The sequence below is a fragment of the Xyrauchen texanus genome, chromosome 5 (genome assembly GCF_025860055.1).
Source record: "Xyrauchen texanus isolate HMW12.3.18 chromosome 5, RBS_HiC_50CHRs, whole genome shotgun sequence".
Taxonomy (NCBI): Eukaryota; Metazoa; Chordata; class Actinopteri; order Cypriniformes; family Catostomidae; genus Xyrauchen; species Xyrauchen texanus.
Window position 1 is genome coordinate 52,777,386 of NC_068280.1, and position 23,348 is coordinate 52,800,733.

The 23,348-nt window shown below is 40.7% G+C and overlaps 1 protein-coding gene across 7 annotated transcripts in view; it reads right to left on the reverse strand.

Moving 5' to 3' along the window:
- The window catches only part of LOC127643644 (sodium- and chloride-dependent GABA transporter 2-like), a 34,673-nt gene extending 29,879 nt beyond the window's left edge, over positions 1 to 4,794 (reverse strand). For 6 of the 7 annotated variants that reach the window (XM_052126450.1, XM_052126448.1, XM_052126447.1 and 3 more), the window contains exons 1-6: positions 4,769 to 4,790; positions 4,473 to 4,672; positions 4,148 to 4,282; positions 1,730 to 1,870; positions 514 to 592; positions 286 to 418 (exon numbers count right to left, since the gene is read on the reverse strand). In XM_052126450.1, coding sequence (XP_051982410.1) covers positions 286 to 418; positions 514 to 592; positions 1,730 to 1,870; positions 4,148 to 4,282; positions 4,473 to 4,672; positions 4,769 to 4,770 — 690 coding nt within the window. In that variant the 5' untranslated portion in view covers positions 4,771 to 4,790. Of the gene's footprint in view, positions 1 to 285; positions 419 to 513; positions 593 to 1,729; positions 1,871 to 4,147; positions 4,287 to 4,472; positions 4,673 to 4,768 lie in introns of all 7 variants that reach the window. The other variant, XM_052126449.1, reaches the window with a different exon arrangement.
- Between the last annotated feature and the right edge of the window lie 18,554 nt (positions 4,795 to 23,348).

Below are 23,348 nucleotides of genomic sequence, written 5' to 3' on the forward strand. Positions count from 1 at the left end.
CACCGATTAACATCCTCAGAGCTCACCGTACATCTGTCTTTAAAGGTTTATAAGTTATCGTTAATAATCAATTCACCTATGGAGAAAATGAATGGGATTTTATACTTCCAGAACCCGAATGATGCGCTAGTCAGTGTCAGAGGGTTTTAGGGGCATTCTCAATCAACATGTGTACTTAGAGGCAAGTTTAGCAAATATAAATGACTTTAATCATAAAATCATGAGATTAATCATCTTGGATTTTTTTAATGTACTTAAAATAGTATGCATGTGTGTAGTGTTTACCTTGCCTGTTGACTTGACTCCTTTCCAAACACAAAAATAGCACATGACCCAAACCAGTAGCAGACACACGGCCAGATGCCAGTTAACTGATCCCAGTTCATCTTCAATATCAGAGAGCTTCAACACTTCACGCCTGGAGAGACAAACACAAACCAGTACTTACATACAGTACATACAGTACACACATGATCAAATCCCTCTTACACACTGGCATACCCAGACACTCACTCCCAAAACTCAGTGACGGGGGACGTGGCGTTCTCAGTGATGTCACTGACGTTGTGTCGCTCAAACCCCAGACAGGTATCTAGAGAGGAAACATATTTCCACAATGTGTATCAGTTCATATAACATGCTCATTCTAGAGAAGTATTAGGTATTATACAGTGGCAAGAAAAAGTATGTGAACCCCTGGAATTATCTGGTTTTCTGCTTTAATTGGTCATATAATGTGATGTCATCATGTATAGACAAACACAATGTGCTTAAACTAACAACACACAAACTGTTATAATCGTTCATTTCTTTATCGAACACATCCCGTTAAATTCTCACAGTGCTGTGGAAAAAGTAAGTGAACCCTTGGATTTAATAACTGGTCGATCCTCGTTTGGCAGCAGTAACCTCAAGCAAGTGTTTCCGGTATCTGCGGATTCGACCTGCACTTGTTCAGGAGGAGTTTTGGATCATTCTTCCTTACAGAACTGCTTCAGTTCATATTTTTATGATGTCTGGAGTCTCTCTTGAGGTCATTCCACAGCATCTCTATTGGGTTCAGGTCTGGACTCTGACTGGGACACTCCAAAAGGTGGAAGTCATTCTGTTGTGGATTTACTTTGATGTTTAGGGTCATTGTACTGCTGCAACACCTAACTTCTACTGCGCTTCAGCTGGCACACTGCCACCCTGTAGAATATCTTGATACATTTGGGATTTCATTTTTCCCTTGATGATGGCAAGCGGTCCAGTCCCCGAAGCAGCCCAAATCATGATGTCCCCTCCACTGTACTTCACCGTTGGGATGATGTTTTTATGTTGGTATGTGGTGACCTTTTTATGCCACACATAGTGCTGCTGTTCTTCCCAAACATTTTCCCAGTAGTGTTGTGGAGTGTCAAGGTGATCTTTGGCAAACTTCAGGTTGGAAAGCAGCGGCTTCCTTCATGATGTCCTGCCATGAACACCTGTTTAATGATTTCTGTACAGTAGACTCATGAACAGAGATGTTAACCAGTTCCAATGATTCCTTCAAGTCTTTCTCTGTCACTCTAGGGTACTTTTGTACCTCATTGAACATTTTGCGGTCCCCTCACATTACCACACAGGTGATGAGAGCGATTTGAGACACACAAGACACAGCCTAGAAATGATGTTTGCTCTCGTTCACACTAGCGTCAGGCCATATTGATTATAAATGTGAAGTGTGTAGTGTCAATCATGTTACCTGTGTTCCAGGTGTTATTACAGTGTGACCAGGGGAGCTGTGACTGAAAACTGCTTGCTAGGTAGAAAAGCGCCCACGTCAGAATTATGATGTAATACACACAGCTGTGTAAGATCATCACCTGACTGGCGTAACCCAGACCTGCAATAACAGAACATATTTTATATGATATTCTCTCTGGAAGCATCAGAATATAAACTCTCTCTCTCTCTCTCTCTCTCTCTCTCTCTCTCTCTCTCGGTCTCTCTCTCTCTCTCGCTCTCTCTGTCTTTATTGTACACTCTAAGAAGTGAAATATTTCTGACATCTGTTATATCATGCCATAAGTGTTTCATAATGATCTTACAGAGACACCAGCTCTGACTCATACTATCCTACTATATAAGCACTTATTGAAAAATGAATGAATTAGTGGATTGAGTCCAGATCACAACATTAAAACTAGTAGGGTACAACGGGTCTAAAGGCCCCTCAAAGTCCCTCTCCGCTGCCCCTCTCCGAGGCCCTCCAAAAAGGCCAGATAGCCGCCCCACTTCCTGATGTAGATATTCACGTTGCCCAAACTTCTATACACCATCTCCTCAAACGCCGCCACCCTGCCCAACTCCACGCACCACTCACAAAACGAGGGTGCACCAGACGACCTCCATTCCCTGAGGATGATCCACCTGTCAATCATCACGCCGGTCAGGACGCAGCTCTCCATATATCTATCACCCACATTCAAGACCGCCCCACCCCCCAAAACACACAGTCTAGGGCAAAACCAAAACCGAGTGTCAAACACTTCACACACGAAGCTCTGAACCCTCGGCCCAAACTCTTGGATCTTAACACATCCCCAAAAACATGGGATGCGTCCCCGTCTTCTGATTGGCATCGCCAGCAGGTGGGCGTGTCTTTAAGACCAAGCCTATCCAATCTAGAGAGGGTCCGATAGAATCGATGTAAAATCTTTAATTGCACAAGGTGCACCCTTCAATCTCTAGATGGAGACTTGATGTTTTTTAGAATCCTATCCCACAACCCCCTCCTCCAATCTTTCTCCCATACTCTCTTGAGAGAAGTTGAAGCTCCGCCCCCAGATTCTGAATTAGCAGGGAGTAACACACTGATGCCTCACGACCTTTCCCAAAAGCAGTAATCAACACTTCTAGAGTCCCTGCTGCTTTAGGGGGGTGTGCTACTCCCAAAAACAGTACAGAGCAGGTGGTGCAGCTGTAAATACATAAAGAGATCTGAGAATCCCAAAATGTTGAACCATATATTCAAAGGAACTCCGCTCTCATACAGGTCACCGAGTGTACTGTAGTAACCCCCCCTCCCAATCCACTCTGACCAGCAGAAAGGGGACTTATCAAAACATAATTTGGGGTTCAGCCATATGCTCGAGGAATTGAACACTCTGGACACTTTTGTCCATACCGAGTGTAAATGTGAGATAACAGGGTGTAACTTAACTTCTCCGGTTAGTTTAATAGAAAGGCTTTGCAGTGGCGAAACGGGGACAAGAACTTCCTGTTCAATACAAAACCAGGGAGGGGCTCTCTCAGGTGGAAGCGACCAATGAGCCAAATATCTGAGACCGAATGCATAATAATAAAACAAAATCTTGGGTCGGCTTAGCCCACCTGCCTCAATCGGTCTATGCAACTTATAGAAATGTAGTCTGGGACGTTTACCATTCCAAATAAAGGACTTCGCTATGCTATCAAATTCATCTACAGGAAGAGAGTTCTGTACGCAGAAACGGCGTTTTCAAATGTATCCACTTTGGAGTGCGATTTCAAAAAAGCTCATTTTTCATGGACAAACACGCGTATTAATGTGGGCGTGGCCTGAGACCAACACTGCGCAGAAGAGTAGCATTTTCTGTGTACCATTTCATTAATGATCGCTTACAACACCTTTAAGTCTTTCAACGATTTCTAAACAAATTCTGTCTATATATAATTATTTAGATCATAACAAAGGAGTATAAATTAACATATATAGCAAAAACAGCGAATTGCATCAAGTGTGGGACATGCAATATAGCATACAAAACCTACAACCTCCTTTGTAACACAGTTAATGATGGGCAAGGAGGAGGTGAGAACCGGCTTGTCAACATAAATAATATTTAATTAAACTTAAACAAAATGCACAAACATAAACACACACATGACGGACATCCCCGTAATTCTCTCTCTCTCGAACCATCGTCACTGGCCGCCTTTATCCCTCGCGCGCCTCATCAAGCCGATTGGGGACCGGGCGCGCAATATTCCGACCCGGTCCCGCCCCCCTCCGCTCCACATCCTTATCCGATACTTTTATGCTACTGTTACCGTAAATCACTGTCCACTTTCATTGCATGGAAAAGAGCAGTGTGAACATTCTGCTAAACATCTCCTTTAAATGATTATATAGTGAGACCTGCAAACAGAGGACAGATTCTCTTCCAGGCGCTGACTCCTGCGAGACTGGTGAACTGACCCAGAGCCGTTTCCAGCAGGAAGAGAGGAATCCCACACAGGAACAGGAATAACATGTACGGCACAAAGAACACACCTGTCTCGAAGACGGAGAGAACAAGAGGATGATTACAATGTTTGACACAATAGCACAAAAATACAAACAGGCTGCACAAATATTCCACGTGATCTTGCGATTAATATGAGCTTATAGCACCGCATGCATAATCGCTTTTGTTGCCGCTGAATGTAAATGAAGCGTACGAATGTGTGAATTAATGTTTCACCTCCTCCATTCTTGTAACACAGATATGGGAACCGCCACACATTTCCCAAACCGATAATCTGTCCGGCAACAGCCAATAGAAATTCAGCTTTACTGGCCCACTGACCACGCTCCTGCAGGTCACAACCCTGCAGCGGCTGACCTCTGACCCCCAGCAGCACGTCCACCTGCTCGACACACACCCGTGAAGACATGACACCCCTCACAACACAGGTGGGGAAGGAAAGAAACGTATAATGAGCTGAATGAGAGACGCTGAGAAACACACACACACACACACATTATGCATTAACTTACATCACGACAGTGTGTTGCAGTCGTCTCATCATACGTACGGTCTACGCTCGAGCTGTCGTTTATGTGTATGTGTGTTACCTAATACTTTGAGGGAGGAGTGTCCCTAAATAGGGTCCAATGTGAGCAGCACGCTCAGCAGGAGTGGCTGTTCTCATGTAAGTTAATATCTCTGCATGACTTGAGAAATGGATGATTTTTGACAATAATTCTATCATTCTTACCTTCACTTTTGTAATAATACTTAATAAAAATAAACAGTTCTACACACGTGTGTCTGCGTATATCATTTACTCAACTTTAATGCTGTTCTACATCTGTTTGTCTTCGTGTTAGACAGAAAGTTCATACAGTTAACCCTTGTGTTCCGGGTCAGAGATGAACGGCCTGTTAAGATTATGTTTATAAATCTCGCTATTGCATATATTACCACAAGATATTGATTAGAACTTTTCATCAACTTCTTTTTTGTAATTATGGAAAATATATATATATTTTTATTGATAGAAGGATTTTATTGAACTGAGCTTATACCGGAGAAAGATGAGATATTCATGTGTTATATATATCGTTAGAAAGGTCTCAATTAGTAAAATGTAATGAGTCAATTTGATTCACTCAGAGATCAAACTGCTGTCAGTTTTAGTGCATGAAATTCCCACTGACACACACAAATATAATAAACAAGAGTGTATGTGTACCTTATTACTTCCTGAAACATTCATATAACATATACGATAACATATCGTAACTTTCAGCAGAATATCCCGATTCAAACGAGCCCAAACACGACAAAATATAATGAGCAGATAATATTCCTCAAAGACTGTACATGGAAAGATGATGTACAAAAGCGTACATAACACACATTGTGTGTGTGTGTGTGTGTGTGTGTGTGTGTGTGTATGTGTGCGTTTTTGTGTGTGTGTGTGTGTACATGTTTGTGTGTGTGAGTGTGTGTGTGTGTTGTGTGTGTGCTGTGTGTGTGTTTTGTGTGTGTGAGTTTGTGCGTCTGTGTTGTGTGTGTGTGTTGTGTTTGTTGTGTGTATGTGTGTAAATGAGTGTGTGTGAGAGGGTGTGTGTGTGTGAGTGTGTGTGTGTGTGGTTTGTGTTGTGTGTGTGTTGTGTGAGTTTGTGTGTGTGTGTGTGTGCATTTGTGTGTGTGTGTGTGTGTGTGTGTGTGCATGCGTTTGTGTGTGTGTGTGAGTGTGTGCGTTTGTGTGTGTGTGTGTGTGTGTGTGCGTTTGTGTGTGTGTGTGTGCGTTTGTGTGTGTGTGTGTGTGAGTGTGTGTGTGTGTGTGCGCGTTTGTGTGTGTGTGTGCGCATTTGTGTGTGTGTGTGTGTGTGTGTGTGTGCGCTGTCGTGTGTGTGCGTTTGTGTGTGTGTGTGTGTGTGTGTGTGTTGTGTGTGTGTTGTGCGAGTGTGTGTACAAATACACATCCACATATGTGTTGATCTAAAGGATTGTGATGCTCCTGATTATTTAATATTTCTGTATTTTGTCGTCTTATCCATTTATTTCCAATGGCCGGTAACTTTTTACTAGGAACACAACAAGGCATTGGTGTGTTGAAAAGTAATTGTTCTATTTTTTTTACTTATTTGTTACATTTGTTTTTTAAGTTTTAAGAATTTAATTAGACACCATTTGGATGATGCAATTAAATTAAACTTTAAAACATGGAATTCTAGAAAATTTCTTTAAAAACAAAAAAACTTAAAAACTAAAGCTACTTAAAAACACACATAAACTCTGGCGCAGTTTTTCACACTCAATTTTAAAAGCTCCCCATTCACATATACACTCACCTAGAACTTTATTAGGAACAGTATGGTCCTAAAAATAGTTCCCAGTATGGTCTTCTGCTGTCGTAGCCCATTCGCCTCAAGGTTCGATGTGTTTGCATTCTTAGATGCTATTCTGCACACTACAAATGTACAGAGTGGTTATCTGAGTTACAGTAGCCTTCCTGTCAGATCAAACCTTTCTGGCCATTCTCCGTTGACCTTTTTCATCAACAATGTGTTTCTGTGCACAGAACTGCCGCTGGCTGTATGTTTTTTGTTTTTGGAACCATTCTGAGTAAACTCTAGAGTCTGTATGGGCATGAAAATCCAAGGAGATCAGCAGTTATACCAGCCTGTCTGGCACCAACAATCATGCCACCAATTTTCCCTATTGTGATGGTTGATGTGAACATTAACTGAAGCTCCTGACCCATATTTGCATGATTTTATGCAGTGCATTGCTGCCACATGATTGGCTGATTAGATAATCAAATGAATAAGTAGGTGTACAGGTGTTCCTAATAAAGTTCTAGGTGAGTGTATATGCATAAGCACCCTCACAGATGTGAACTGTAGGGGGCGCTCTAACACATTATACCCCTCACAGATGTGAACTGTAGGGGGCGCTCTAACACATTACACCCCTCACAGATGTGAACTGTAGGGGGCGCTCTAACGCATTTTACCCCTCACAGATGTGAACTGTAGGTGGCGCTCTAACACATTATACCCCTCACAGATGTGAACTGTAGGGGGCGCTCTAACACATTATACCCCTCACAGATGTGAACTGTAGGGGGCGCTCTAACACATTGTACCCCTCACAGATGAGCTCGTCCATAGACATTCAGTCTAATGTTCAGTTCAAGCAACACCCTCATTATTACATTGAATATCTCGGCCTCTGAGTGGACTACAAGCTCAGTCTAGGTGTCATTAGAAAGCTGAGATCCTCCCCTTTGCGATGATATCATCAATGTTTCCAAACTTTTCTGATGATTTGTTTTGCATGCTGTTCCTTCTGGATGGCATATTTAGTTATGGACATATAAGATACAACATTGGATTATTCACACAAGCTCACAGACAAGTAAAACATTTTGAGAATGTTAAAGCAGATATAAAGTTTTGGCTACTTGCAGCTTACAGTAGCAGTGATCAGAGAATCAGTCATCTTTTGAACTGTGGTATTAGGTTTCATTTCCATTATGTGTTATGTGAATTACTTTTATTTTCATATATATATATATATATATATATATATTTCTACCCCATTTACTGTAGAGGGCACTAATTTTAGACACGTTTGTTTTGAGGCCTTAACATAAATTCACTGGTATATGTGCTGGCTACATATACCAGTGGCATCATGACAAATTATTTGGGAGTTTGGGAAATGGTTAGGGTCAGCCCCCCCCCCAGACTGATCAATGTTGAAGAACAGGTCAGCAGTGGTTATGTAGGTCAGAGTTTAACACATCTAATACAATTACTGCTGCTTCACAACCCAGTAAGAGATGTTGACTTTGCCAATGTGGAATGGATTTTTTCTATTCATTCTGAACCATCAACTGACACACTCTAGGGCTTGAACTCACTGACCCCACCACCCCATAAACACACGACAATATGGTCTAGATAAACTATGTAATGAATGAGACATCACTTTTCAGCATCTCACATTGTCTATGAGACATCAAGTGTAGCTATGCAATGAATGTAACAATCATGACATATTTCAGACAGCTGTGAACGTCTGTAAGCCAGACGAGGTTATGTAATCATATTGCAACAATTCTGATACAATATCTCTGTCTCTCTGGACAGCTGCTTTATTTATAATAAACAAAACCCCACCAAATATCGCATTGCTTAAACTTAAGGTTCACATATGGACTAAAGAATACAAACTGAGTTGTTGGTTAGGAGGAGTGGAGTGGCCTCATTTGCATAGAAATTAAGATGAAAATACATAAAATACAATGTGATAAAACTAACTTCCTAGTGTATTTGTCATTTAAAGTTTTATACATTTATAGACACATGGACTGTGGTCGTAACAGGTTCCAATAAAGCAAATGCACAAAAACAATCTTCCTCTATATTTCACAAAAATTCACAAAACATACGAATGAGTAATCCACTCTTCTAACCATGACATCTTTAAATCCACAGGCATATTTAGTTGCACAGTAGAAGCTATCCATCAACTATCCTAGATGACCTAGGTTACGAAGTCCCTAGAAGTCCATGTCCAAACATTCAAAAGGCAAGGTAGCTGCACCTTGTGAACAACATACAACCCAATCGCTGGGTGCCGTATGAAAGTAAGGCAGCATCAGCCAGACAGCTTCCTTGTGGCTTTCACTGCCCGAACGTCATAATAATCTTTACCTCATGGGTACTGTACCTCAGCCAAAAAATGACAACATTGATGCCACTGAGTCCGGTTACCCGTGATCATACACACCCAGTCCCACATTAGGCTAATCAAGCCTCTGAGGTATAAAGGTCAACTGCAGAGTATCGTGCGGGAGAGAGAGATTGTTAGCGGACATATCCGTCGTGTGTGTGTTTATGTTGTCTTTTAAGTTGATCATTAAAACTATTATTTATATTGTAAAGCCGGTTCTTGCCTCCTCCTTTCCATTGATCCATTTATACCCGCCATTTCTGCTAAAGTCTCTAACCATCTATTGGCTGCCTCCCGGGTTCCCCAGCCCAGAAGAAGAACATGACCTATCATACCTAAAGTCTTAGCTGTGGCCTTTATTTCTCATTGCCAAGTCATTTTTTGACCACCACAAACCTTACGGCAATCAGCTGGCAGCTGACTGTAGATTGCGCAGCATGATAAACGGTGGTTAGGCATTCAGAGTACATGACTTAACCATCTAAGTCTGTGCATCCTGACAGCTTTTAAGAGTGAACTACATTGATTCTCAGAATCTAAAATCCACCTTCTGACTTCATCGATGCTAATCCTCTGCTGCCATCCAATTCATTTGATCAAACGCTAGCATCAGTTGTCGAAGACCTGATGATGCCTCAGATCCTCCACTCTGAGCGGCTAGGTTTCACAGCCATAGAATAAGACTGCCCCCACTGTGGCTTTGTAGACACACCCTTTCATCTTGAATGAAATGCCGGTTTGATGCCATAGGTGACCCATGTTGCTGAAGACAGCTCTAGTCTTTGCAATTTGAAGACCTATCTCAGTCCCTACACTTCCGCCATTACCAATACAGCTTTGAATGTACACAAACTCATCAACTACCTTTAATATTTCATTATCAGGTCTTATGTTAGTAGTGTTAATGCAATCTTGAAGCAGCACTTTACACTTTGAAGGTGCAAAGTGCATGCCGAAAAACCAAGCTAGAAATACTATCAAGTGTTACTTGCACGTCATAGAAACTGTTGAACAGCAAAACCTTATCATCAGCATAGTCAGGATCCGTTACTTTGTCCCCGGGAAGAATGTCAACACATGAATTCTGTGACCCTAACCCTAACAGAAATCCAGTTCCAGTGATTGAAATCAGCCTCTGGTTCTAAACCCTGTTGGAAGTATGATTGGAAAACTTGGATCAGATGTATCAAGTCTAACTCAAACCGTCCAAACATTGCAGACTGAGGTAAACGTTAGTACACTGAGTATACTAGAAGTTGGTGGACGAACAAAAAGAAGAAGATTAATTTAAGGTTAAAGGGTCATATATGGCAGCTTTCTTTCTTACTGACTAACTTAAAGTGGAAGGCCGACCTCCCAGAAGTGGAAGTGGTGAGGCGAATCTTGAACAGTTGTAACCCTTCCCTGGCAGGCGGTCTGAGGGGTGCAGTGCATACTGTAGAACTGCTGGTAAAGGTTGGATCAAAGTCGAAAGATACCTGAACTCAAAGAAAGATTACAGGGTCAAAGTCAACCAAATCAAAGCCCACGAATGAGGGAGAAGGAGTTCCCCAGCTAGCCATAACATTACCACTAAAACCCCTGGTACTCAAACTCACATGTGTTCCTTGTACAGTCTACTACTCCACTGCTCAAGGTTGACATTGTTCCACTAGTGAGAACCTCCAGAAGAGTTCAAACAGGACTTTTGTATTAGCGGTTGATCAAATGATACTGCTGTAGCTAACTTTAAAACTAGCGGGTCCATGTCGAAAATTCAGTGATGCCGGTAGTGACGAGTCTCTCTGACCAATCAGTGATCTGCAGGGTTTTGACGTCACATTTAGTATCGGCTCGGCTCGCTTGGAACCTCGACCGAGGTGGTACTAAAACAAGTACCAGGTACTATCCACAGTGGAGTCGAGTTGTTCCGTGCAGTGGAAAAGCTCCATAACAGTGATGTCAACACGTATTCCCAAGTTCAACAAGTTTGTCATTTTACATTTAGCTGAGAATAAATATTAGAGGTGACCGATATATCGGCTTTACTGATTAATCGGTGCCGATAGTAGATTTTTAGAACAATCCGTTATCGGCACAAATCTAAACGGGGCAGTGGTGGCTCAGTGGTTGAGGCTCAGTGTTACTGACCAGAAGGTTGGGGTTCAAGCCCCAGCACCACCAAGATGCCACTGGATTGTCCCTGTAATAAGTGCACTGTAAGTCACTTTGGATAAAAGCATCTGCCAAATGCATAAATGTAAATGTAAGCTGATAGTTTTTTATTGCTACAAGTTCCTCTGATAATTAAGTTTAAATTGAAGTGAGGGCATACAAAGAAAAATGCAACTATGGAAACGTCCCTCATCAGCGCATACATCGTGTATCCAAATTCATATATTGTAAATAATAATAACCCTTACAAAAAATCCAAACAATTTGCAGACTTGCCTCTAATTCGCCGCTCGTTATTTCCACATGCAAATTAACTTTTGTTTTGCTGCAAATATTTGCTAGAAGTTTGCAGCTCTTTACCGGTAGTGGTGAACCTTTGGCAACAATGGACAGTTTGCCGCAAAGATCAATTTAAATTTAGATGTGGCAAATTTGCCATGTACTCTCGATTTTCAAAAGGGAATATAGAGGCTATAAAAAGCTTAATTTGGTCAATATTAAATATAGAATATTGTAATGAAGCCAAATTTCCATCATTTGAAAATAAGAGTCCCCGGTGTGTCTGTTTCAGGCTTGTTTAATGTTAAAAGTCCCACATTATGCACCAAATCTTTGGGATTTTGGTTGAAAAATATATTTTTTAATAAATTTTGGACTCTGACCTCTATGTCTGTGCCAACTAAGAAAATGTTGTAACATTCTTTAAATCAAGATTAAATTGATTAATCTGTTATCAGCCCTTTCCACTACCTTAGTTATCATATCGGCAAAATCCACTATCGGTCGACCTCTTAGTAAATATAGTGTTTTCCTAGTTTAGAGTTTGGAACAAGATATTCTTTAAGCAGACTTCCAATATCTAAAGTTTTGAATCTAAACTTTTTCTGCATTAGATAATTCAGTCAACTTTTAAAATAGAGTTTGTCTGACAAAATAGAAGTTGAATTTTTCACAGTGTAATGGCCGCTAACATGAAGTCAGCAGGTCAGACGGTTTAATGAGTTCATGCTAATCAGTGCCAGACTGGTAAAATAAAAACCTGCTCTTATGACCGACTCACACCAGACAAACAGTCTCGCTTAATGGTGAGAAATGCACTTTCTAGAGCGACAGCCATGATTTATTTGTCACTGAGACGGAAGGCAATGCAATAAAACAGAAGTTTGTCATCCTTCAATTAAGAAAGGATTTTCAACACCCTGACAAAAACCACTGTGATGATAAAATATTTCATTATGATAATCGACTGAAATCGGTTGCACACAAAAATACCGGTCATTTGTTTACTCTTATCGTTCATTTCAAGTCCATTTATAAACGTGTGTGTATGGGACACATTCCTGTCCGTCAAAACGGTACATGCTGGTTCACACTGTCCCAATACATGGCGATTTTTCAAATATCTTCTGACTCAGATTTTGGGCACATCCAGACTAAAGTGATCCGTTTGAAAAGCCATTGATCTTGCTACATTTATGCCTCTCGTGCACACTAGAATGGGCTTTCCTCCACTGAAAAATTTGATTTCTGAAAAACATTTTTCATATTGGTTTTTAGTTCCCAGAACATTCCAGGAACGTTGGTTTTGGGTTCCAGAACAGTCATTCAAACATTTTAATTCCTAACGTTCCCCTAAACCGTGTGCCAGTATCCTTTCTGCAACCCTGCTGTATGTCCATCTACAATCCATTGTTTTATTAAATTTTAATATAAGATACATCACATGTACAGGGGCAAGAAATAGTATGTGAACCCTTTTGGAATTATCTGGTTTTCTGCATAAAATGTGGTCACAATAATAGACAAACACAATGTGCTTAAACTAACAACACTGAAACAATTATAATTTCATGTCTTTATTGAACACATCCCATTAAACATTCACAGTGCTGTGTCAAAAGTAAGTGAACCCCTAGGCTAATGATGTCAACAAAAGCTAATTATAGTCACAAGTTGGTAAACCTGGCATGCAAATAATGAAACTAGATTGGAAGTGCGGGTTAGAGCTACTTTCACTTATAAAAAGCTCTCGAACATTTTAGAGTTTGCTATTCACAAGTGTCTGACGGTTCTGGTGCTCAGAGCTCTGTTGCATCGGCTAGAAGGCAACAGTTCAAAATGGTAGTGGACAGGGTGAATGGGATCCAGAGTGATTTTTCCACCCCTTTTCTTCACTCTGGAAGTGTACAGTTCTTAAAGGGGTGCAATGGGCAACCAATAATCCTCTCAACAGTCCGAACTGTCCTTTATAGTTTTCTGATGTCTGATTTTGCAGCTGAACCAAACCAGACAGTTTTTGAAGTACAGAGGACACAGTGCTGTACAGAATGGTGAGGGGGGTCAGTGTTGGGGTGTTCCTCCTAAAGTCCACAATCATCTCCACCGTTTTCAGCATGTTCAGCTCCAGGTTGTTTTGACAGCACCAGACAGCCAGCCGTACATCCTCCCTTCTGTATACAGACTCATCTCGGATGAGGCCGATGACTGTAGTGTCATCTGCAAACTTCAGGAGATTGACAGAGGGGTCCTTGGCGGTGCAGTCGTTTTTGTACAGGGAGAAGAGTAGTGGGGAGAGCACACATCCCCGAGGGGCACCAGTGCTGTTTGTACAGGTGCTGGAAGTGAATTTCCCCTGTCCCACTAGGTGCTGCCTGTCTGTCAGAAAGCTGGTGATGCGAACAGAGATTTGGTGTAATTTAGACTGGAGAATAACTGGGATGATGGTAATACACCGTCCAGCCAAGCTAGGTAGACTCAGCGCAACAAATAGGACTTAACATTGGTGTAATGATGCGTTTTGAAAAGTTAAAGTTGTTTTTATGATTAAAAAAAAAATATTTCTGCTGCTTGTTCAATTTACTTGATTAAATTCAACTAAAGCAGCTCAATTCTAGAACATTTGTCAACTTGATTTAATTGTGTTCTATCCATGCCTAGTTTTGTTGGGTTTACTCAATTCAACTATGTTCTTCCTACACCACTCTTTGTGTTGAGATTAGTCATTTTAAGTTAGGAATACTCATTTAAAACACATAGTTTCTAGTGAAACAATTCTATTGTAAGTCTATCTTCTATGTGTTTATGTGCCTTGTTCTTGATACTAACTTGTTAAAGATCTATGAACTGTCTATTAAATCTATTTTATTAACAATTGTACCATGTAGTAATATTCTTCTGCTGGATTTAGGGTTAGTTAGGGTTACCCTAAAGTACTGTAACTGAAGATCCCAAACATAAATGCATTAAACATTAGCACTCGCAACTCTACTTCAAAACAAAGTGAAGAGGAAAAACCCCTCGGCCATGTGCAGAACACATCAGCGTACCCAAACCAAGAAGCTGCATCAGCATTCTGCATAGAAACCAAAGCACCGGGGTTTAACATCTACAGAACAAACGGTGGTTATTTTGGCTCCGTGCGTCTATAAACCCGGCTGCAGATGAAACACATGTGCTCAAGTGGAGATTACATCATCATATGGCAAACGACCACATGACATACACAATGTAAATCCACATGGCGAGTTCCATGTTCAATCCACTGACAGAGAAAAGACACGTTTGTAAGACACAAGCAAGGTGAAAATTAATTTACCGTCTATATGCCCTCCTGAAACACCGTCGGAACCTGAAGGTCAAGTTCAACCTCGAGAAATACTGTAGCGATTCGACCACTGGCTAACTTTCACCAATAGCCTCGGTGCGTTTTTGGGTGACATCATCTGAGAAGTAGCTTCAGAGGCGGAGCAAGTTATTACTTTTTATATTAAGAAAGTAAATCAAGTCAATTTCATGTTGACATTTAAGGAGACTTCAGTTTCAAAGACTTGTGATTTAAGACATCAGTCGATTCTGAATTCATTAAAAGCTGTACTGTAATTTCAGACTTAAGCATTCGTACAGGAAACATAAATCAGGAGAGCCTCAGATATCCTCCGCATACTATAAGATGTCATGCATCATAGAAGCATAAATGCTGACTCGCTGTTTTGTGCTTATACAGTGTAGTCACAACCCTTCATTAACACAAACATCTGCATGTTTTGTTCCATGTTTCCAGGGACATCAGACACCCTGAAGAGTTCAACATGTTTAAAATGAAGTCAAGCAGATTTCACAGCTCTGATATCATTCATAAACTTTCATGGCAGAATTTCTATAAAATCTTCCAAGAGAAATCATAAAAGCTAAAACGACTTGACAATGTTTGTTTGCTTTTTCTATGATGTTTTACATCTCAGATTCTCAGCATGACCCAAGTAATGCCAAGAGACCAGTCTTATTACAATGGATCTAATTTTAAAAACAATTTGTTATATCATGTGACCACTAGGTGGCGCTTGCTCCAAAACTCTCGGGTACCTTCAGGGCATGGTGTCCATGACACACACCAAGTTTTGTAACGTTATGCCAATGGGTTTGTAAAATGCAGCATTTTATGATAAAATTCAAAATGGTCGACATAGGATCTTTGCAGTCGCCTCGTGCAAGATTCCGCCATGGGCCGCCACTGCTCATGGGTCTGTGGAACCGTGTCTGTGGACCATCTTTATGCCTCAAGGATATAGCCATTTTTCAATGTTCTTGACCAGTAGGTGGTGCTGTGCCAAAACTGTTCATCTACCCTTAGGGCATAATGACCTCTTTGGCGTGCTCACTGTCGAAATTCATTGATGCGTTACAGGAGAACAGTTTGGTCCATCAAAAAGCTTTTGAACACTTTTTATTATGAGTGTACCTGGATGATACATGCCAAATTTTGTGCAAATTGGACATGTGGCCTAGGAGGAGTTTGAAATGTATTTTTGGGGGGGAAATTCAAAATGGTGGAAAATCTAGTGGCTATATTGACCATGATGGTAAGCAACTGACTTTCTAGGCTTTATGGATCAAAAGTTATTAGCGTAAATATTAATAGCGAAGTGCAAATTTGACGTGTTGGTGGCGCTAGAGGGTTTTGAGATGGAGACCCCAAATTTGTTATATTGGAAGTTTAGACTGTCCACTTTTCGTGTACCAAATTTCATAATTTTCCTCCAAATGGTTCTATGGGCTTCCATGGATGACTTATAATAATGTAACGAAAACCAACAGATACAATAGGCTCCAATGCACCTTTGCTTGGCCCATAATTACAAACTCAAATGAAACAACTGAACATGGCACATTACATTGCATTGTACAGAAGTTAATAAACTCGTGCACTTTTGAAATGTTCAATATCATAATAATATACTGTAGCATCAACTAACTAATATTCCTCATGCAAACAACATTTTGAGTTCTGATTAAAAAGTAGGTTCAGAAGATGTGTGTTTGGTTTTAAGTGCTGGTATTTTAAAGATGGGTCATGCTTGGTTTTTAAGTTCAGATCATGTTTCAGTAAAAGCCTCATGAAATGGATAAGAGCCGCTGAGAGGTTGATCCTGTAAAGTTTACTGTTATTACTTGCCTTAAAATGGGCAAATTTATGCAATTTATACTTACTACATCATTGCTTTTGCATTTAGTTTTTTTCTCCAAGCATTTTACTTCAAAACCTAGAGCTCCCCTGATGTACTTTTAGTGTGCACAGATAGCTTTCAAGTAGTTAAATGTGAGCTAATGTGGTTTGGCGGTTTTTCAAGTGCTGTCATTCAAGCAGCACAAACTCTACCCTTCATCTACACCACACTACAGAAGTCAAGCTGACAGATTTACACATGATGGAAAAACTTTTGTTTTCACACAAAAAACTATACAAGGCTCTCTTAATGGGGTTATCTCTTGATTTTCAGTCATTTTAATTGATGTGGAATCTGAAGATGTTTTTAAAACACAGAAGGGGTGATGGGGAGTCAAAGGTGTTTCACATGCCAGAAATAAAGGCCATTCATGCTGTGATTTACATGCGTCTTTTGGTAAGTAATAAATAGGTTTTACTCTACCATCCAAGACCACAATACTCCAGAGAGTCGCATTGCTGTCGAACTCCTAATGTAGCGGGGTCAGTGCGCGAGTCAATCACGACATTCTCATAAACCGTTCTATCAGTGGTTTTTGGGGTTGTTTTCGTGGACTGATTGTTTGGTGTTGTCAGTGCACGAAGAATGTGATGACAAAGTGCTACATTTGGAATTGATTCTGGCCCCTCCACCCTCACATTACATAAGTGCTTTCAACAACTGGAAACATTTCACTGGACATCACTGACAACACTCAACATACTGTGCAACCTGTCTTGACCACATTATGCAGAAAAAGGCTTGAATTATCTTCTGTTTGCATGTATTTTCGTGTTGTTTTAAGGGAATCGTAAACGTGTAATTAAGGTGTACTTGACTCATAGCTAAAAAATGCCAAAGAGATATCCAAAGATAAGATTACGCAGTTGCAATCTGTCTTTAACATAAATCATCTGTTGGATTATTGGGTCATGAGATCAGCCTAGTCAAGAACAACAAAAGCATTTACTCTCAAACACTCTGCACACACCAGATACACTGAGGTCTCATTGCAAAACATGTACACATATGAGAGTCGGCACACAAAAGCATTGATACTACTGTTGCAATTTATAATTAATACACAGCTTCCATTAGATAACTTTGGTCTGGCTGAGGATTTCTAAAGTTGAAAGGACTTTTCTATTATTTATTTTTAACACTAGGAGGCACTGTACCCAAATAGCTCTGGTTGGTTAAGGGCATGTTGCTCGTAATGTATACCCAATTTCAACTCAATACGCCAAATCTTTGTAAAGATACAGCTTTGTTTGACCAAAATGGCGAACAGGCCATTTGGCCAAAAGTACATTTCTCTCAAATGTTAAGATGTCGGCCAAAGTCGAGGTTGGGGAGTAAAGGGGGTGGATCCATTGGAAAGTTCATGAGCAGACAAATCAAAGGATATATGATTGATTGTGTGTAGGCCACACAGTTCAAAAGTTATTTGTTGTTTAAAAGTCACGTTTTGGGGGGGGTCTGTGTATCTCAGCGAGTATTGATGCTGACTATCACACCTGGAGTCATGAGTTTGAATCCAGGGTGTGCTGTCAGTGACTCCAGTCAGGTCTCCTTAGCAACCAAATTGGCACGGTTGCTAGGGAGGGTAGAGTCACATGGGGTAACCTCCTCGTGGTGGTGATTAGTGGTTCTCGCTCTCAATGGGGTGTGTGGTGAGTTGTGCGTGGATCGTGGAGAGTAGCATGAGCCTCCAAATGCTGGGAGTCTCCGGTGTCATGCTCAACGAGTCACGTGATAAGATGCGCAGAATTGACAGTCTACACGTATTGAGGTGAGTAACCGTGCCTCCACGAGGACCTACTAAGTAGTGGGAATTGGGCATTCCAAAATTGGGGAGAAGGGGAATAAATAATAATAATAATATTACTGTCACATTTTTGAACTGATGGTGGCGCTAGAGGATTTGAGTTGGAGACCCCAAAGTTGGGCAGAATAATGATTGGACCCTCATCAATGGGTGTGCCAAATTTCACTACTTTTCTATTTACAGTTTTACAAACGGGTTGCCGAAGACTTTCGGCCAGAAGATGAGGCATTGATGAGACACCCATTGATGAGGGTCCAAATCATTATTCTGCCCAACTTTGAGGTCTCCAACTCAGATCCTCTAGCGCCACCATCAGTTCAAAAGTGTTTTAAATCATTAAAATGAACCGTTATGAGTGTTTGAATGTCTCTTCTGGTCAGTTCATGTGACTCGTGGGTCCGTGGTACTGTGTCTGTCCCAGAATGAGCAGGTGTTTGATTCTGGATCACATTCAAACTGTATCATGATCTGTTAAATTCAGCATCCCAACAGCCATTACATCATTCACACAGAATGCAAACACCTACGCCAAAAGATTTAATGACACAATGCAACACAACAGCCAATGAGATCTACTTTAGAAAACAGCACTGGCAATGCTGATATTATATGAAGAACTGAAACCCTTTTATGAGACTTTTGGAGCGTTTTAATGTTATAGTAGAGACTGTACAAAGTAACATGCACTTGTTCCCTTAATGATCTGTTTCACTCGATCTGACCTTAATATGGCAATGTATACATTTAATAGTGTATGATGGCGAGTAAATGCAAAATAAGTGGTTTGTAGATGTACGTGTCAGATGGTCTCGTTTGGTCTAAGTTGGCGGTCCTTGTCCAGAAAAAAAATAAACGCAAAGTAGACCGGTAGGGTTGGGTATTTCTAAACATTTCGGAGTGACTATACCCAGGTATAAATAGCACCTGCCACACAGCACGGCTATTTGCACGCTAATAGTCTATTGGAAATGTAGACATGTACGCCAAATTGCGATAAAGGTGTAACATCGATGCGTCCTTATCTTTTCAACCCGGGTTCGATTCTGCGTTGTTGCCATTTTACCATGCTGCAACATACCATGGTCATGCTACGGTTACTGTAGTAAATCATGGAAGGTAAAGTTAGGGTTAGGTATTTCCGTTATAATGTTAATTTTGCTTGCATATGTAATTCTCTCTCCGCTAATGCTGTTAATTATACAGGAGACATTCTAACTAGGTACATCATGAAAATATATACATTTTGCAAGTTTTATATTATCAATAGTTTGTCGTCATCGGTCACATTTTAGCTTTTTAAACATGTACAAATTCATGGATTCCATCAAGAAATATAATGTCTTGAAATTGCATGATATAGGGATTGGAAGATGTGGATATATTCAGTTCAATACATGAGATTATATTGAATTGTGAACCTCATATCGAGTCGATATAAGTAATGCTAAAAATGTTACTGTCACTTTAAGAGTTAAGCGTGCAGCAGTGTTTCTGGTTATTAAGGAATTCTCTAGGATTTTTAGCGCGTCGGTGCCATGTCATTTAAAATGAATCTTTTTAGTTTTATCTGATTTGTAAAGAACAGAAAGGATATTAAAGACGCATTATTCAATGAAAGTCGCCTCATCTTTGATGGACACACATTACACGGAGGAAACTATCCATTTAATCTCAAGCACTTCATCAAAACAAGGAGATTTTCCAGGTATTTCAGTACTTTTCTAAAAGCACTTCAAGGACCTTGTGTGAACCGTAAACGAAAAATCAAAAACGAAAACAATGTTGCAAATCGAGTTTTGCCTCGATATGGCTCGTAATTGTTTTTGGTTTGCAATATTTTGAAATTCTATACATGCATAGCAGCCGTGCTATGTGTGATAAGAATAAAAAAAATGGGGGGAGGTTCCTTCTTTTTTCCTCCCAGTTTGGAATTCCCAATGCACTCTAAGTTCTCGTGGTGGCGTAGAGACTCCTAAATCCGTTTGGCAGAGAACGAATCTCAGTTGCCTCCGCGTCTGAGACCGTCAATCCGCGCATCTGATCACGTGGCTTGTTGAGCGTGTTACCGTGGAGACGTAGCGCGTGTGGAGGCTTCGCGCTATTCTCTGCGGTATCCCCGATCAACTCGCCACTTGTCCCACCGAGAGCGAGAACCACATTATAGTGACCACGAGGAGGTTACCCCATGTGACTGACTCTACCCTCCCTAGCAACCGCGCCAATTTGGTTGCTAAGGAGACCTGACTGGAGTCACTCAGCATGCTCTGGATTAAAATTCGCGACTCCAGGTGTGATAGTGAGATACCCAGACCCCCAAGAATAAAACATTTTTGATCAATAATTGACTCTAAACGATAGAAAGGTTATTAAAAGACATTATTCATTTACATTTACATTTATGCATTTGGCAGATGCTTTTATCCAAAGGGACTTGCAGTGCACTTATTACAGGGACAATCCCCCCGGAGCAACCTGGAGTTAAGTGCCTTACTCAAGGACACAATGGTGGTGACTGTGGGGATCGAACCAGCAACCTTCTGATTAACAGCCCTGTGCTTTAGCCACTACGCCACCACCTCCTATAAGCAGAAACAATAAAGGATCAAGAGGCAAAATTCAATAAGTAGGCTGTACATAGGAAAGTTTTTTTTTTAAACCACAGAACATCTCTCAATGCCTGAACAGATCTGTAAGCACACTATGCAGATCTCATTTTTTTTTAAAAAGTGGTGGGGAACCTGTAAGCCTTGCCAGTTTGTCTGCTATATGAATCTCTTTAACTGTACAATACTGGCTCCACATTATTGTGTGTCTTCCATTTCTAAGCTGTGAAATTACTGTAAATTTGGATTGTTTGGATCTTGTCTTCGGACACACATTACACCGAACGAGTCAAACCAAACTTTTACTCTCAACACACAGTTAAAGGTTCTCAATGCTAACAAATTCGGTGATATTTGGTTGCATATACAAGTGATTTACTGGCATTGTATGTTTTGTGAAAGAAACTAAATAAAACAACTTATTATTCACTGAAAATCTTCAGTTTCCGCATAAATTGTAGTCAAACAAAGCTACCGTATAACATAAGACTAGGAATGTAGTAGTGTCGTATAGACCACTTTTATGGCATTTAATGGTGCATTTGAGGTACAAAAAATGGCAGTATTGTCTAATATTTCTCCTTTAGTTTCTCCCAGAAGAGAGTCACACAGGTTTGGCACGACATTATGTTGAGTAAATAGTGACAGAATGTTCATTTCGACTATACTATCCATTTCTTACTTTTACAAATCAAATTGTAAAACGAGCAGAAAGTTTTGCATGATGGAATCTGAATGAGAAACACGGAATCTCCTCATAGCATCATCATGACATCATTCCCAAAGCAAACAGAGATATTTTCCCCGTCTTTAGGTCTGATGTTAAATAATGACCTGCGTCGCTGCATGAAAACGGCATATTTCACACAACGGCCTTATTGAGGTCAGCGTTCGACTCTTTCATCGTTTTCAACCTGCCGCTCGAGTTCATGCCTGTTGATTTGCTTTGATAGATGTGATGCTGGCAGAGAGACTGACTGAATCTGGCACGTCAAGACAAGTGTCTCTTCTGTGCCAAATTCAAAAAGAGAATTATTCCGTTTTATTTCAAACAAAACATTCCTTGAGCTCCTCAGTCACGCTAGAGACTCTGCGTTTTAAATCTACTCAACATCTTGACCTTTAACCCTGAAAAACAACAGGTTTTGTTGACAGAAATGTACAGTATTGCAAGTACAATATTTTATCTGGGTGTTGTGGGATTACATCAAAATGACCTCAACTGGTAAATATTGATTCACTGAGCAAACCCAAAACAGCCTTAAACTGCAACAAAGAAAGTGTGATTTTTAGTATGGAAATATAATTTTTCGTTTAGCTGTCATGCTAAAACTTGACCTCAGCGAGTGAGACGTGTCATTTGATGACTGAGAACTTCAAAGCAAACTGTCATAATGATGATTACAGCTGTGAGCAAAATCACGCCACATGACGATGAAGGACAAACATGTATAGAGTAACGATTAACAACAAAAGGTAAAGAAGACAATCTGTCTGCATGAGTGTATGATAGACCCAGAGACAGGAAGTGAATAATTGAGTTTGCTAGGTCAAGCATCACTTTATCAAAGATCATGTATCCACCTATCAATGTGCATTGAACACCCTGGCAGTGACACAGAACACCCTAGCAACCACACAAAACAACCTAGCAACCACATTACATTGCTCACACGATCACCCATAACACTTTAGCAACCACACGAAAAACCCTAGCAATGCCATAGCAACCACCCAGAATACTGTAGCTACAACTTAACAATGCTCTCACAAAACACCTTAGCAACTACCCAGAACCCCCTTGCAAACACAACACCAGCCTGACAAGCACCAAGGACTCCCTTAACAACCTCACAAAACACCCTGGTAACCACCAAATACACCCTAGCAACCACATAAAAATGCCCTTGCAATCACCCATAAAACTAGCAACCACACAAAAAACCCTAGGAATGCCATAGCAACCACCCAGAATACCATAGCAACCACATAACGCCCTTACAATCTCAAAAAACACCCTAGCAACCACCAAAACCACCCTTGCAACCACATTACATCGCTCACATGATCACCCATAACACTTTAGCAACCACACAAAAAACCCTAGCAATGCCATAGCAACCACCCAGAAAACCCTAGCTCCAACTTTAACAACGCTCTCACAAAACACCTTAGCAACTACCCAGAACCCCCTGGCAAACACACAACACCAAGAACTCCCTTAAAAACCTCACAAAACACCCTGGTAACCACCAAATACACCCTAGCAACCACAAAATCCACCCTAGCAATCACCCAACCATGCAAAACAGCC